At 40.3% G+C, this 16590-nt stretch overlaps 2 protein-coding genes across 5 annotated transcripts in view; one reads left to right on the top strand and one right to left on the bottom strand.

Moving 5' to 3' along the window:
- stum (stum, mechanosensory transduction mediator homolog) overlaps positions 1-16590 on the top strand; it is a 57210-nt gene that overhangs the window by 15222 nt on the left and 25398 nt on the right. Inside the window, exon 3 of one of the 2 annotated variants that reach the window (XM_076873763.1) lies at positions 1070-4965. The exons of the other annotated variant lie outside the window; for it this stretch is intronic. Coding sequence (XP_076729878.1) covers positions 1070-1104 — 35 coding nt within the window. The 3' untranslated portion in view covers positions 1105-4965. Of the gene's footprint in view, positions 1-1069; positions 4966-16590 lie in introns of those variants that run through there. 2 annotated transcript variants of the gene reach the window in all.
- The window catches only part of coq8aa (coenzyme Q8A, genome duplicate a), a 36190-nt gene continuing 27525 nt past the window's right edge, over positions 7926-16590 (bottom strand). For all 3 annotated transcript variants that reach the window (XM_004542027.4, XM_004542029.6, XM_004542028.6), the window contains exons 9-17: positions 13526-13611; positions 13235-13375; positions 12900-12981; positions 12639-12732; positions 11348-11489; positions 11055-11162; positions 10876-10941; positions 9887-9973; positions 7926-9708 (exon numbers count right to left, since the gene is read on the bottom strand). In XM_004542027.4, the coding sequence (XP_004542084.1) occupies positions 9412-9708; positions 9887-9973; positions 10876-10941; positions 11055-11162; positions 11348-11489; positions 12639-12732; positions 12900-12981; positions 13235-13375; positions 13526-13611 (1103 nt within the window). In that variant the 3' untranslated portion in view covers positions 7926-9411. The remainder of the gene's footprint in view (positions 9709-9886; positions 9974-10875; positions 10942-11054; positions 11163-11347; positions 11490-12638; positions 12733-12899; positions 12982-13234; positions 13376-13525; positions 13612-16590) is intronic.

The raw sequence follows: 16590 nt of genomic DNA, 5'->3' as shown, positions 1-16590 counted from the left end.
ATCAGCTGTGATGGATCAAGGACACATCTAAAACCTGCAGGACACCGCCCCTCGAGGCCTGGGTTTGGACACCGCTGATTGAAGCTAACATGCATGTCTTTGGACTGTGGGATGAAGCAATGTTAGACGCATTTAGAACAAGCACACTCCAGGCAACTGGTGGATTCTGAGTTATTTGTCATGGATAACAACATTAAACAAAGTCTGCATGCTTGTTCTGTTAGACAAACCCAAGTCTGCTGCTCCACTCACATGACTCCCTCCTCCCACTTTAACATATATCCAACACACCGCGTAATCACAGTACTGCACCTAATCTGCCAGTACTTATTCTAATGCAGAGGGTATGGGCATACATAGACTCTTCCAGGAGTTAAGCTGCTGCCATCACTGCTGCTGCTGCTGCTTACAGTGTTTCAACATCTTCCCCCGTCATCCTGTAGGTTTTGGGGGAGATTTGGAGCTTTTTCCTATAGGGGAAATAAGCATTACCTTTCCTCCCTCCCCGCAGAGATAATGCTTGGTTTATAGTTCTGGGTTAAATGTGCGGCAGACCTAAAACACTGCAAACTACACTTTGCACCTTGCCAACCTCTGTGATAGGTCTATTTGGAAGTATTGTGCTGCACAAACACAGTACATTTGCTTAACTGTATTAAACTTGCTTGTGCAGTATAGGCACATGCCATTATCTTGATGCCGAAGCTCTGTTCTTGTTTCTATTGACTCTTATTTGCGCTTTATTATCTCCAAGCCCAGCATGTTCAGCTCACCTCCACCTGTGATGGCAAAAAGATGCAGAAACAGCTGTGCAAAAGTATCTCCAACAAACACAGGATTCAAAGCAGCCTAGTTTTGCCCCTCATGCCTCGTGGTAGTCCCCACCAGGGTCCTGCCAAGTTCCGCTTTCAATTTTGCCAAATTGAATGAAATGAAGAGTAAAATCATGACTGCTGTCAACAGTTCAAAATGAATGATTTGTAATTGCATGCGGGCATTTAAAAACCTTTTTAAAAATGATAGCAGGGACACCAAATGATAGAGAGCCTTGTGTTCCCTCCCTCCTCAGGCTGCAGAGACCAGGGCATTCCTCAGGATGTGTGAGGGAAGCCGCTCTCATGCTAGCTGGTGGGTCGCACGGACAGCTTGACCTCTTTGACCTCCCCAAAGGTGACTTTTTCATTAGTAATGACCTTGAGCTGACACCATGTAGAGGCCGAGATGTGATGAATGGATTCATTAATGAACAGTGAAGCGAGAGGCTGCCCTTCATGGAAATCTTTAATCGCTGGCTGCTGATTGGTCACATTTACGTTTGCCGAAAATTATACTTAGCATTTACAGCCACAAGAAATATAAGGGATAATAATGATATTAATAATGAATAAAAACTACATGTGTTGACTTTGTTGAGTAATTATAAAAGTGATGTTGGATTTTTTTCATTGTTCTTTGATTTAATTGCCAAATATGGATAAAGGAAAATTTGTGAGCTGCTTGATTGAGCTGCCCCAGGACTTTTTATCACATGTTTTAAATGTTGTATCAGAGACTACCTTTAGCCTTAGCTTCTAGTGTATTGTGGCCTTTCCCTTACAGTTTTGTTATAATATCAAATCGCTAGTCTTCTCCATGTAATGTCAGGATATACAGTAACAGCCACAGCGCTGTATGTCCATCGATCTTCATACAAAACAATCCCAAAACTCAACATCACAGCACATGAGCCCGGGCTGTGAAACACACGTCTTCCTGTGGAGCATGTCATGGTTAAAATACAACACCATGCTACGCGATATTCACTCAACTCTGAGTAAAAACTCATGACAATGGATTGAAAATCTGCAACCAGGCGATTATCTTATCCTTGCTAATAAAGCTAATATGTTTTTTTGCTGGTCACATGATGTGAGTGAGCCTAAAAAAACCTGAGAAAAACCGAGTTAAAAATGATTCATTCTTCCTGATGAATATTTGATTTGAGTTTTCATACCTCTTAAATGTGTAAATCAGTGCCAAAGGGATATAGCACATTATTCCTGCACTGTATCTAATTAACAGTCTCAAAATATCAGCTCCCACTATTAATCACTCTGGAAGACACACTGTCTGTCACATTATGATGAAGATAAAGTTACAGGCCCATGTTCGAACAGCTATTGTTTGTTAATTGATGAGAGTCGGTGGAAGCCGCCAGCTCCTCCCATTAGAAACTCCGAGCTCCCTTTTTGAAACAATCAGATCAGAAACATTTAAAGCTGATTAATTCACTGTTTCGTGTCACATGCAGCCAAACGTAAGTGGTGCGTTTGTGTGATGGATAATGTGCAATATTCAAGAGGGAGACTGAAGAATGTGGTTCAGCTGTGTAAGTGGTCCTGAAGCTAAAAGGGGGAGAAATGTGCATCACTCTGTAAGTTGCGGTGGAATTGTTGAGCCAAATAAAGCCTTTCCCATGATACCCCATCAGCTTTCTCATGCACCACATCATTGCCCTATTTCCCTTAAAAAAATACCCAAGAGTATAACAAGTCAAAAAGGCTATAAAAAATAAAAATATAGTAAATGACAATGAAAAACAGTGTACTAGATCAAAATTATTAAGTGTGTTGGCAGGAAATAATTAATAAAATCAGGTTCATTTATACCCTATTTCTTTCCCTGATCACTAAGACTTTAAATGCAGATACCTTCGGGGAAGAACATTAATGGCCGGCTAGTGTACATTTTTTAAGTTATAATAGAGTGCTGATTTTTCTTTGGCAAGAGCCAGGACTTAAGGGACTGAAAATGCTTACGTTTAAATCACCATCAGCTATTTTATGTTTAGACCTGATTCTTGTGGGTGTGAAGTTTGGTTTCTCGTTGATGTGTGACTGAGAGCAGTGGTAGGGTTTAGCTGGGAGCGGGCCACCACAATAAAGACTCTTAAAGCGATGAATCAGCCCGACATTTGTCTTCAGTGTAGCTGTTAATGGTACTGACTGCAACAACAATCACTTAACTGAGTGGTGCAAGGTCAGTGTTGCTTCAGGATGTGTTTTACATTAATAGACAGCTTATAGAGATTACGATAGAAATGATAAAACGACCTTACAATAGCAAATAAACAGCTGCAGTGTTACACTGTAAAGCTCAATCACTCACTGGCCATTTCATTAGGTTTACCTCACATGGCAGCAACTCTGTCCATTTAGGCATGCAGACATGGTCAAGATCAAGATCAAGATCAGAGAATGGCCAGATTTCAATGGCCAAACTGATAGGAAGGCAACACTAACTCAAATAACCTTCTCTGAATGCACTACACCTTAACGCACATGGGCCACAGCACTCATGCCACTCATGTCTGCTATAAACAAGAAACTGAAACTAGAGCTCACACTGGCTCATCAAAATTGGACATTAGGAGATTGGAAAAATGTTGCCTTGTCTGATGAGTCTCAATTTCGGCAGCAAAATGCAGATGGTAGGGTCAGAATTTGGCATAAGCAACATAAAAGCATGAATCCATCCTGCCTTTTTTAAAAGATTTAGGCTGCTGAGTACCAACTGAGCATTGTTTAAAGACCACAGCCTCCACAGTGGCCACAGTGTACCCGTCTTCTGATGGCTACTTCCATCAGAATAACTCACAAAGCCGAGGTCATCGATTTTTGAACATGACAGTGAGTTCAAATGACCTCCACAGTCATCGGATCTCAATCCAATAGGACGCCTTTGGGATGTGATGGGACAGGAGATTCAGCCAACAAATCCACAGCAACTATGTGATGCTATCATGTCAACATGGACCAAAATCTCTGAGAAATGTTTCCAGCAACTTGTTGCATTTGTGCCACGAACAGATAAGGCAGTTCTGAAGGCAGACGTGGATCCAACCCATTACTAGCAAGGTGTACCTAATGAAGTGGTTGTGACTAGTCTACTGACTAGAGTTTAAACAATAGCAAATCTCACCAACAGCACTTTACTGTATTTTAACAGTGGAATTTGTTTGCTGCTGAAAACAGTAAAAATGCTCCTCAGAGCGTTTTAAATACAGGTACGCGAATCATTTCTTATGACATATGAAATAGAAAAGTGGACTCGTAATAATACAAATTCATTCATTCATGTGATTTTTACCCCATACTTTGTAATGCTGATAAATCACTTTGAGTTTTTTTTATGATATTCGTTATTTTAGACAAATGCCTTTTAGGAAGATTTCTGTATTTTAGTTGAGAACACCAATATTTTTATGTTTTAAATGTGCACATGTCGTACAGTGTTAGTGTGTGAACATAGAGGTAATGATAATGATGATGATGGTAATGATGTCTGTAATGGTGATGATATCTTATGCCTTACAACGGACTGATGTTCTCTCACATGTGTTTCTGTATGTGTGGTGCTGGAGTTTCTTTTCATAGATCTAAATATGAAACAATTTTGTCACAATCTTGGTTTTTTTTTGTGTTTCTTTAGTGTGTTTAAGGGGGAACATTAAATAGATGTTGTGCTTTTTTTAAATTGTGGAACAGTATTTTTTTTCCTGCATGAACCTTTGGTGTCAAATGACCACTTGCATAATTTATGATTGTGGCTTATTTTTGTGGCTTTGCTGCGTCGGTATTAAGCAGTTTGAGGCAAAAGATATAAAAGTCTTGCAATTAAAAGTCATTTTAGTCCAAATATGGGAAACTTGTAACTGTATGGTGCGTGCTTTGTTGAATCAATATATGCCTCAGTCATTAACTACAATGACTTCTTGCACATTTATTAACTGCTTCCTACTAACCTAACAGAAAGACTTCTTGGTTATTCATCCTCTAAATTAAAGGTGTTTCATATTTGTGGAGTGTCTCACCTGCATTCAATCTGGTTTAATAGCTGCAGTCTCTGTTTTTCATCTGGAAACCATAAAGCAGCATTTATGCTTTACATTTTTATGTAAATAAATCATTTGTGGATGGACTTTCATTTGACTCGTATTTTTGAACACGTCTGCTGGTTGCAGACCGTGACATGTTTGACATTTATCTCCAGTATAAACTTGATTGTTGAAAGTCTGTTTCATCCAGAAACTGCAGTAATGTGCAAAAGTCTTGAGCAACCCTGTATTTCTGTATATTTTGCCCCCAGACTGTCTTGTCATTTTTAAGACCAGTGGCTCAAGAACTGCTGGTCTTGAGCAATAGTTCTCCAGACTTATTTTCTCTCCCACTTATTCTCAGTCCAGCCTTGTACCTTACCATTTTCATCTTTATGTTTGATTGTTAAACCATTTACCATTGAACTATGAATCATTCAAGCATAAGACAGGCACCAACTAATCTGGGTAAATTCCCAGATGATTAAACATGCAACCATTTTGCTGGTAATAACTGAAATGAGTAAAGAAAATCAACAGCCTATTTATGCAAGATAATTCATAATTTTATTGGGGGGCGGTATATTGTTTGGGTCTGATTATTGGGGGGCGGGGGGGGGGGGGGGGGTATATTGTTTGGGTCTGATTATTGGGGGCGGGGGGTCATAACCCCCCAAACCCCACTGGAAATTACGCCTCTGGAACCACTGCAATACCATCTGGAAACCTTTTTAGCATGACAATGATCTCAAACACACACATCATGACACATGACTATTGGTCGTGGATAGGCCTCCCCTGAGACCGGACCTCAATATTATTTAGGCAGTGTGGGAGCATTTTGGCAGACCAAAAGGGGGGTGCTCTAGCAATGTTACTAAAAATTAAATAATTAATTATTGTTGAAATTGCGCTTTTTAAAGGTATCTTTGGTTGGTCATCATCTGTTCAGGTTATTATAATTATTTTTCCTGGTCCAGCCCACTTGAGATCAGATTTGCTGTTTGTGGGCCAGGAGTTAAAATGTGTTTACCAAATATGAGGTAATTTAGAGTTTATCTGATTTAGAGGCTGAGATGTGCAGGTCTTGATTACTTCATAAAAATTAACTCCCATGTTGCTAAAAATAAATAAATAAATGTGTCATTGACCTTCTCCACACTTACGAGGACAAACCTGGTGCAAAAACACGCTGAAGAAAACTGGTAAAGGCTGTGCAGTAAGAGCAGTTTGGCTTTTTGATTGTACACAGGCTTGATTTTGGTCACCAAATAAGGATTTCTTACCCCTTGCTTTTTCTGACCAGATGTCTCTTCCACGGCATCCTACTAACACGCCCACCATCCTCTGTGTCATGTAAACACAGCCACAGTTGAGACAAATCTCTTTCAGCTCAGCAAGTTGGAGTGTCAGTACAGACATTCATGGCACTGGGATGAAGCACAGCACCTACGTGGGCTAGAAAAACGTCTTAATCCAAACATGGATGCTGGATGCCCGTCTTAACAAACTGCCACACAGCCAGGGTTTATAAAGTAGTTCTAAAAAGTATTTTGAGTTTGATAGACAGGATGTTCAGATAGATTTTCTAACATTATTATACAGTATTGTGTGAAAGCCTTGAGGCACTCCTAATTTTTTAACATTTCTTTTCATTTTTAAAGTGATCTCGAGCAATAGTTTTTAGGCTTACTGAAGGTATTTTTTTCCTCTGGACAGAACCTGAAAAATCCACGAAAAACGTCAAAAATAACACCCTTTGATGGGGATAAAATAGCCTTTTTGCACTAACAAGGCAGTTCTCAGAGAGCTGTTAGCTAAAAACTTATATATCTCGGCATGCCATGCAGTGTGTCCTTGAGGAAGCTGGTATCTGGTACAGGGCCCGAGCGATGAACTGGACCACTAGTTGATCCATCTACTGTTGATCCAAAATGGCCTCAGTGGAAAGGTGGCAATCAGGAAGCCACCGTCAAGAAAGGGAAACAGGGAGAAAGGCTGAGGTATTCCAGATTACACAAGAACTGGACTGAAAGTCAGTGTCAACAGGTCTTAGTTTTCATTATATCACTGTAACCATTTTCCTTTTTCTTAGCAAAACGTGCAGAAACAAAGGGTAGCTCAAGACTTTTGCACAGTACTGTTTATACAAGCAGACTGTATTTGACTAGATTTAATAAAATAAAACCCTGATCAAGCTTTCCATACCAATACTTAATTGTTGTATAATTAGTTTGACTATTTTCTAACACACAATAAATACATGCTTCAGGGTCAGAGGTATAATTTATGACCTTTCATGTGTGCATTTATATGAATCTCTCATGCACACACACACACAGCATTCAGTGTCAAGTACATGCGCCTGATTTAATCACTGCTGCTGTGTGTAATCTCTCCCGCCTCTGCACACCGGATATTTTTAATAAAGCAATATTGTACCTGCAGCCAGCTGAGTTCCATATAATTATCCGTCTGGCTTCAGGCTGCTTATGTTTTGTTTTCTCATCAGGATGTTGTTTCTACTCCAGCGGCTGACCTGTCAAGTCGCTGTGGGAGAACACGGCAGCGCCGTGTGCTGGATATTTAGTGAATTACATCAGGTTCTTCATGCACTTCACACTGAAAGATGAAAGCACTGGTTAACTGAAATTACTTGCAATAGGTTTGGGTTTCTCCAAACAAAAAGTATCACAAAGAGTGTGTCTATCGACGCCCACTCGCCCCAAAGCAACTCACCTCCCTGTGCGCAGGTAACAGCATGATTTATTTGCTCGGATATTTTAAGTGTGCGGGTTCACATCGTCTGAATATTTCAGCGTGCCTTCTCATTTCCCAGGCTCTGTGCCAGTTCCTCCACTGCTGGCCAAGACGTAGCTAAATAAGGAAGATGACCTCTCTCCCTCTACTGTGTTTTCACTCGTTTTCTCTTTTAAAAACAGATTACAACCTAACCGAGGGGCCAGCACACATCAAAATCTGGGTTATACACACATATGCCTGGGTAACAGTGATAACGTAAAGCAGGGACCACACACACACACATAAACCCACACAGAGACACCCCGACCAGAGTAGCTCAAACATTTACTCTTTTCATATATTTTATTACAACGTTCAGTTAAGAATGCATTTCGATTACAAAATTGAAACCCTCTGCTCAGTGATGCTTAATATGAAATATAAAGTAGAGATTTCTAGCTACAAACCATCTGCTAGAAACATCAGGCACCTTGTTTTTTTTCTCCCCCCCCCCCATTTTCACACCATATCATCATATCATCATAACAGTATTCACACAGCAGATCACAGAGAACTTTCACAGTCACACACCAGTTAGGAGGATTTTTCACCCAAGGAGGCGTGGAGAGATTACCGACTTGTGGGAGCGAGCCAAGCCCACAAGCTGATCTTGTGCGTTATCAGGACGAGCGCTTCCCATCCAGGTAGTTTGTGAACATTCAGGTCCAGTGTTTGATGTGTGAGCTATGACCTGTTTCTTCTGGGAAACATTCATTTCTAAGCAGAGAGCAACATGGATCCATGTGGTTTGTTAGTTTCTGACTGAAAATAAGGAAAAAAAACAATTCAGATTCAGGAAATCTGAATTATGTCTGACAGAATTTAAATTTTGAGCAACAATGATGCTAACTTGGCTAGTTAGTCCATATGAACACTGTTTAAAACCCAAAAAGAGGACAGAACCTATTTAAATTAGAGACTTTCATCCTCCTGTGAATTAAGCTTGACTTAATCTCATGCCCAAAACAATTTCCCTTAGAAGCTACAAGCTATAAACAACATCATTTAGTACTGTCTGGCTGCATTAATACACAAGATCCTGTATACTACATATACATATGCTAAAGTCACACATTCTTGTGTGTAAGTGCTGAGAAATATCACTTTGTCACCCCCTTTAAAAAAAAAAAAAAACTAAACTAAACAAAATGCTTGAATAATTCTCATCATCTCTATTTTTATTTTATAAAAAAAAAAGACTGTAATTATCTGCAGTCTGCTTTTAGACCAATACCTATTATTTATAGCCATAATATCTAATTAAATGTGTTTGTTTTTTTTTAAAAAAGAAGCAGAAATACCTGCATTGTTATTCTGGCCTAAAATGAAAGCTTAGTTAACGCAATGCAATGTTGTGACATTTACGGTAAAGAGCAAACTTTACAGTGTATCCCAAAGCTCAACAAAACACAGCAACATAAGATGCAAGAATCATCGTGAAATCATCAAGAGATGCAAATTCAACCTTTTTACACTCAGTTTACACCTAAAACAAGGCTGCTTCTCTCCTTCACTCTTGTCTCTTACAGCTTTTTTTCTTCTGGCCTTAAACGCAACACGCACACCATGTTGCTGCTCCCTCTTTCAAACCAAAAATGATGGGTGTTGATATGTATGCGGGTCTTTTCATTGGATGCCCAACACGCTGGCGCTCGACGACAGTTTCCTTCCTCCGTTTTGGTATCTATGGGCACTTTTCTGTTGGCCCCCTTCCCCCCCATCCAGTCCATCATAATTCCAAACACAGATTGGTTTTATGCCGAGTCAGACGGTGGCGTGCGGCCTTCCCAGTACTTCTGATACGACATTTCGAACATCTCCCTGCACTGCAGCTGAGCATTCAACCGGGAGCAGATGAGGAACGAGCCGCCCATCTTACGGTGGAGCGAGTATGTCTCCTCCGGGGGCGGGGTGAGCCGGTGTTTGAGCATCACGGGGATGAGGTTGTGGATCCTCTCGGTGGTGGACTGGGAACCGAAGTCGAAGGGCACCGAGGAGGCAAAAGCCTCGCCGAGGATCATCACTGCATCCACGTGGGCATTCACCATTGCCTGGACAACACACGTAAAAAAACAAAAGAACAAAAAAATTTAATAAACCAAAACACATGCTTAACACATTATGTTTGCGCACTTTTACAACTCTCATTTACTTGTTTATGGCTACTCCACAGTGACAAAGCCATCATTTGTAAAGCAGAGCAGGCAGAAAAAGCTCAGAGATCATTACCTTGGACTCGTAACCGGTCAGGAACTTCATCTCGATAGATTTCTTTAGTACTCCCTCCCTGTTGCCCATGGCAGCTGAACGGATTATCTGCACAGGACACACACAGGTCGCACATGTCACTCTCTTTTTCTTCATTCAAATTTAGATTCGAATCTCTTGCGAGGATTTGGGTTGCCATGAATAATTAGGGTCTTTTAACACCTTCTGATTTGGCATTAAGATCGAGTTCACCAATCATCAGAGGTAAATGAGTACAAGTGTGAGTTACAAAATGTCAACATCAGCGAAAAAACTAAGACGTACATCTCCCCTCAGGGTTTACAACTACTGGAGCTTTATGTTGTCTCGTCTCTGGATTACTGCTAGAAATATTACAGCTGCACCTGCACTGTACTGCCAAAAGGATTCGCTCATCTGTCTCCACATGCATATGAACTTGAGTGACAGTCCATTCTTAATCCATACGTTTTAATATGATGTTGGCTCCTTTGCAGCTATAACAGCTTCAACTCTTCTGGGAAGGCTTTAAGAGTGTTTATGGGATTTCTGATTTTTTTTTTTTTTTTTTTTTAAAGATTTGTGAGGTCAGACAATGATGTTGAATGAAAAGGCCTGGCTCACAGTCTCCACTCCAATTCGTCCCAAAGGTTGTTTATCAGGTTGAGTTCAAGACTGTGGAGGCCAGTCAAGTTCTTCCATACCGCTCATCCATGTCTGTATGCACCTTGCTTTGGGCACTGGTGAGCATCATGTTGAAACAGAAGGAGCCAAACCCAAACTGATCCCCCAAAGTTGAGAGAATGAAAGAAATTGTTCAAAAAGTCTTGGCATGCAGAAGCATTAAGAGTTACTAAAGTCATTTAAGGCTTGACAATCTGAGATTAACATCCCACAGTCAGAAGATCAACACAGAAAAAGTTAGTGAAGCTCCATAAAGAGCATACATCATCACCATTCATGATAATTATATAGCAGCTGCCTGGTCTCACCTCTATGTAGACATCAGTGAAACATTGATCAAATCCTCTCGTGGCTCCAAAGTCCAACAGCGCCACCTAGAGGAGCACACGGCAGTTACCATTTCCCATTAACTGCCAACTTCATATTACTTATATTTACAGCTGAACAAACTTCATGACAACACACAACAGGTTGTACTGAAACTCACCCTGTGCGCCTGTGGATCATAGAAGAAGTTGGACCAGTTTGGGTCAGTCTGCATGTACCTGAACTCGAACAGCTCTCTGACACACAGAGTCAAGATGTTGAGGCAGATCTGAAAGAAAAGACAAAGGTATACATTCAATCTGCTGAAAAGAAACACATGCCAGATTGTACTCGCTTTTGCTTTTTTGTGGTGTTTAGTGTGTTGACTGAACTGGGATCCGCTAAGAAAGGAATGTCTGCAGTTGAGAAAGCCCCTCTGCACAAACTAACTTGTGTAATCATAACCATCCGTACCTCGTTCTTCAGCTCCTGAGAGAGGCTCTCGGCTTTGTCCAGGGGAAATCCAGGAACGAGTTCAGTAGTGAGAACATGGCGGCTGCTCAGCTCGTCTATCACCTCTGGTACGTAGAAGAACGGATGGTCCTTTAACAGCTCCCTGAGCCAGACATGAGCAGATACAAAAACACATGAAATACAACTTAAGAACACAACACTCCACATAGAGTGTTAAGTCTATATATAAAACTGGCTAGCAATCACAGTCAGCCTGACCTTGAACCCAAGCAACGGACATTTAAAAAGGGGGGTGGAATAAGCTAACTATATCTGTGTAACCCGAGTGTTTCAGGGGTGACGGAGAGCAGACTGCACAGTGCGGAGAAAGAACAGAAAGGAGAATCGAGCCATGATGTGAGCTCAAATACTCGATCAGTGCATCAGGGATTCTGTCGAGTACGATAGTGTGCTGTCACTGGCATGACAGTTAGGTCTACAGTCCACTTTATCCCAGCACATAGATTAATGCAGCCTTCCTTTTAACTTGGAAGTCAGACCTTGGAGCTGGGAATGACTGTCACACACGAGGTGACTGTGTTCCAGTGAGTACGAATACAGGCTCTGTTTTGCTCTGAAGCCAGGTGGCGCCATCACTAACAATACCTGGAGCACAATGCAATGCTGCAGCATGGTCGGTTCTCTGTGCCTCGCTGAATTAGAGAGTCACAAATACAACTGCTGCAGCTTTACTGCCATTTATCCTGCTTGAATCACGCAGTTGGGGTTGGTGGGACTTCTCAGACTTTTGTAAGTGGCAAGTTCCACTTGAGGGGCTGATCATGACCCAGAATTCAAGATTTCTGATTTCCCATTTCCAGTGTAATATAGCATTAGGCTCAGATTCCTGCACGTGAATTCATGACAGCTAGACCCTACACCTTTTATTTCTTAAAGGTTTAATCAGGTTTACATAGACTGAGTTTTAGAAATCCAGGATTTAAGATATGTTTATGAAATATGGAAACAAAGCGATAAGTTTTTCATTGGTCGGGTGTATTGCTAAATTAGTAGAAATTCAAATCCACTCAGAACCTCAAATTTGACCACAATCTGGGTGAAGACCTATTAGGTGATCACTAAAATCTGAGCAATGCCCCAGGAAAAGCAATTCTTGTAAATTGCCATAGCATGAGCTCACGAATCCTTTGGCCATATGAGCTAAAAATTATTTTCTTTAGTAATTTAATTAAAGGAAAAAATATTTCTCAAGCTTGGCTTTCAGATTACAACAACATTTGCTGCATAATACCTGAACTTCCTTGCACACTGGGCTTCTCTAATATAGTCACACTCCAGGGCTAGCTCTTTTCTCATGACATCTATCAGGTGCTCTGGAAACAGACCTAAAGACACAAACAAAACAGGACAAAAACATTGGGACTAGTCGTGGAAACAGTAACTCAGAAACAGGTAGAGAGAAGCAGACACAGGGAGATGAAGAGGATGCTGTGTGTGTGTGTGTGTGTGTGTGTGTGTGTGTGTGTGTGTGTGTGTGTGTGTGTGTACACACCTTCAGGCAGAGCATTGCTCATATTCAGCACCGTCATCAAATTGTTGACATCACTGTTGATACTCTGAGCCACACCAGGATACTGAAGACAACAGACAGAGAGAAAAACTTTCAAACACTTTGTTTAATTTGATCACACAATCATATTTAGTATAAACAGTTAGCAAAGCAATAAATCTATTTTATTCAGTAAAAGCACGAGATAACTGGCTCACATGTTCCTCTGTAAGGAAACGCATCCATCTGATAATCAGATTATGCGTTTCCTGTATGCATGCAAGTTTAAGCGAGTGTTGACAACACGAGGACGCAGTGTCACATGTTTTTATCCTAACCTGTATTTTCATGGCCACCTCCCTGCCATCCTTCATCCGTGCAAGGTGAACCTGCCCGATGGACGCTGCCGCAAAAGGGCGTTCCTCAAACATTTCCAGCTTGTCCCTCCAGTTTGGGCCCAAATCGTTATTCAGTGCTTTCTGCAGACAGACAAGAGCAAGTAGGATTTTAGCATCACTGGAAAAAAAAGTCTTTCAAAAGAGCCAGGGGCAGGAATCACAATGTAATACAACTTAAATCATTAAATAAAATATACGTTGCTGAGGAAATGGCATAACTATCAGTCTTACTGTCATTTGTTTGATTGGCATGAAGTCAGCACTCTGTCTCACACGCTCAAAAATCTTGGCAAGATGAGGATTGATGAAAGCGTCATCTGAAACATAAAAACATCTTGAGATCTTTAATTACAGATTAAGTTAAGTGGTTCTCAAACATTTTACCTGCCATTCCCCTCATAAAAGCTAAAAAACAAACCAATGAAAAAAAAAAAAATCCAAACATGCTCCTCTACCCACAACTTTGAGCAATCATTGAGCATAAAGAATGACCCCAAGTTCAACTCTTGTTAAATAAGGTCAGCGTGATAACATCAGCAAACCCATTTGCTTATTTTTTCACTACCATATTGCGTTGCATAACGCAACCTGAGCGGCACCATTACTTTAGAAAAAACCCCAAAAAACATGAACGACACACAGGAGTGGGTGCTGAAACACGTACGAAACAGGCACCAGGGCCTAATCATCAAAGATCAAAGTAACATTTAGACACTGCGTGATGCAAAAAAACATTCTCTCTCTCTCTGAGCCAGTGTGTGAGGGGCAGCTCTCCCGCTCTCTCACAGGCCAGTGCACAAACACAGATCCTGCTCTTAGTGACTGTAGTGCAGAACTGAATATGTGGATATGCCTCGCTACAGTCAGAGGACTCTCGTTGAATTAAGTGCAGCCGGTTGTGAGAAATCTGAGAGAAACATGCATCAAATACAGACTGAAAAATGCAGTTTTTGGCTGACTGGCTTATGGGTCACCTGTTCTTATCAGACGTGCTTTATTTATACTTGCAGCTTAGAGACGAAAAACTGAGTCAACTTAACTTTACAGACATGAGTTAATGATCAAAGGCAACGGTTTGCTAGCTGATTGTGAAGCTGTGGGTCCGCTTATAAACACAAGCTGAGCTGTCAAAAGGAAAAATCACAGTGTGAGTGTGAGAGCAGTCGGAATATAGAGTAACAGCACAAATGTAAATGTGCAATTACTCAGCAATTTATCATAAACAATTAAGCCAGACACATCGATATAATGTGTAGATTAAATTGCTGTGTAGTTTCCTACTAAAATGTGTAGTAAAAGTACAGTTTAGTACTTTGTTTAATGGGACTGAAAATTGTAGATACTACATAAATAGCACATACAGCAATCAAGCTTTAATACTCATAATAATTGCCTGATTTTACTGCTTGAGTACAATAAACCACATCATAATCATAATCAGCGAGTTAAATCAGACTCGCTGTGTAAACTGATAGATTGCCAGTGTCTAATGTTGGCTTTGGCCGGCGCTGCAGAAGATATATGTAACCAGGATTAAAGACTTTATTAACAGTTTCAGACCTCTCGAGGTTAACACAGTTTTGAGTGCTGTGCTAAAAGAGCACAATGGCTGAACAGACAATCATCTGCCCAGCACTGCATTCCCGCCATGGCAGATAAATGTCAGCAGAGGACAAAGACTGCAGGGATTTCTATCCTCTGCATATAGTCAACCGCAGACTACTATTATTATTGTGTGGATGCTTTAAGCATCCACACTATTGAGTTCCTGTTTCTCTTTATTCTTTATTATTATTGTGTGGATGCTTTAAGCATCCACACTATTGAGTTCCTGTTTCTCTTTATTCTTTATTATTATTATTATTATTATTGTGTGGATGCTTTAAGCATCCACACTATTGAGTTCCTGTTTCTCTTTATTCTTTATACTTTATTATTATTCCAGTTGCTTCCGTACACTTTTTGGCACTTAACTACTTCCACAATTTTCAGCCGATTTTCACCGTTCAAATTTTAAACTATTCTGCTATTTTTGCTCTTTCTTGCTATGATTTTTGCTATTTTTAACTATTATACTTTTTAAAATATTCCACTTTTTTCCTTTAATTTGTCCCATTGAAATGAATGGGAAACTTCTGCAATTCTGCTAAAATTTGCTTGTTTTTGAAACTTAACTACTTCCTCATATTTTCACCTAGAACAACCATTCAAACTTTAAAATGTTCATAAATTATTGGGCTATTCAGGTATGATTCAGCTTTTTGAAATCTTTTACTCTTTTACTTTTATGCCTCTTAAAGTTTTGAGTTGCAAAATTGTGATTTTTCACAAAATACATGCGTTGTTATGGTTGCTATGCTCTTGGCTTCCAGTGTGTCACTGAAGCTTTTGCAGTCTTCTCTTCATGTCCGAACAACTGTTTGCTACTTGCTCAATTTTCACTCAACTTCCACAAATTATACATCAAAACGTAGGTATTTTTGCTGGCTTTCAGGAAATGTCACTATCATTGTTGTGGGATTTATAGAATTTTCGCAAATCTCCTCAGACCAACACAATGTCAGAAAACTCTCCATATAAAGTCAATGGAGAGCTTGTTCAAAATCACCGCTGGATTTCTGTAATGAGAGGCATATTCGAATCGTCATATCTCCTTAACGAAGCAAAGTTAAGACATGAGGCTTGTCCCCGAATATCTTCAGACACCCCTGACGCTCACAATTCAAGAATTTCTTTCTCACCTATTACCGTTCTGAAATGAGTTGGACTTGTTTGAGGGTAGGAAATTTGTCCTTCGCTCAGATTTCTTCAGATTTCAAACTGTGGAAATGAACCACTTTTTTCTCTCGTCATAACTTTTTGTTGGATTTCCACAGAGACCTGAAAATTTCTATGACTGTTCACCAAAGCCTGCTGTCTCTTACGGTGAAAGAATGATATCGATACTCCAAATAGATTTAGAGTTAGAAAGCGTTGTTTGAGGGCAAGTCAAGGCAGTTTTTGCTTCGCTCTGCTCAGTTATGGTGCATTAGAAGTCTAATATCTTTAATAATTCATATTTTAATGATAAATTGTTAACACTGGAAGATTCCCCCATCTCTTCTGAACAAAACGGTGTAAGAATGACCGCTCTAGCCCCTACGGTTAGGAAATTATGGTCATTTGTTTGAGGGGAGTCCTCACTATGAGAAATAGGCTGCAATAATCCTGTGCCTCTCTGTCCTGCGTGTGTAAAAAGATGCACCTGTTTTGGCGGGAAAACGTAAACAGCCACTCTGATTGGTGGATTTAAATTC

Source organism: Maylandia zebra, linkage group LG15, assembly GCF_041146795.1.
Source record: "Maylandia zebra isolate NMK-2024a linkage group LG15, Mzebra_GT3a, whole genome shotgun sequence".
NCBI lineage: Eukaryota > Metazoa > Chordata > Actinopteri > Cichliformes > Cichlidae > Maylandia > Maylandia zebra.
This window is presented reverse-complemented; position numbering and strand designations above follow the sequence as displayed.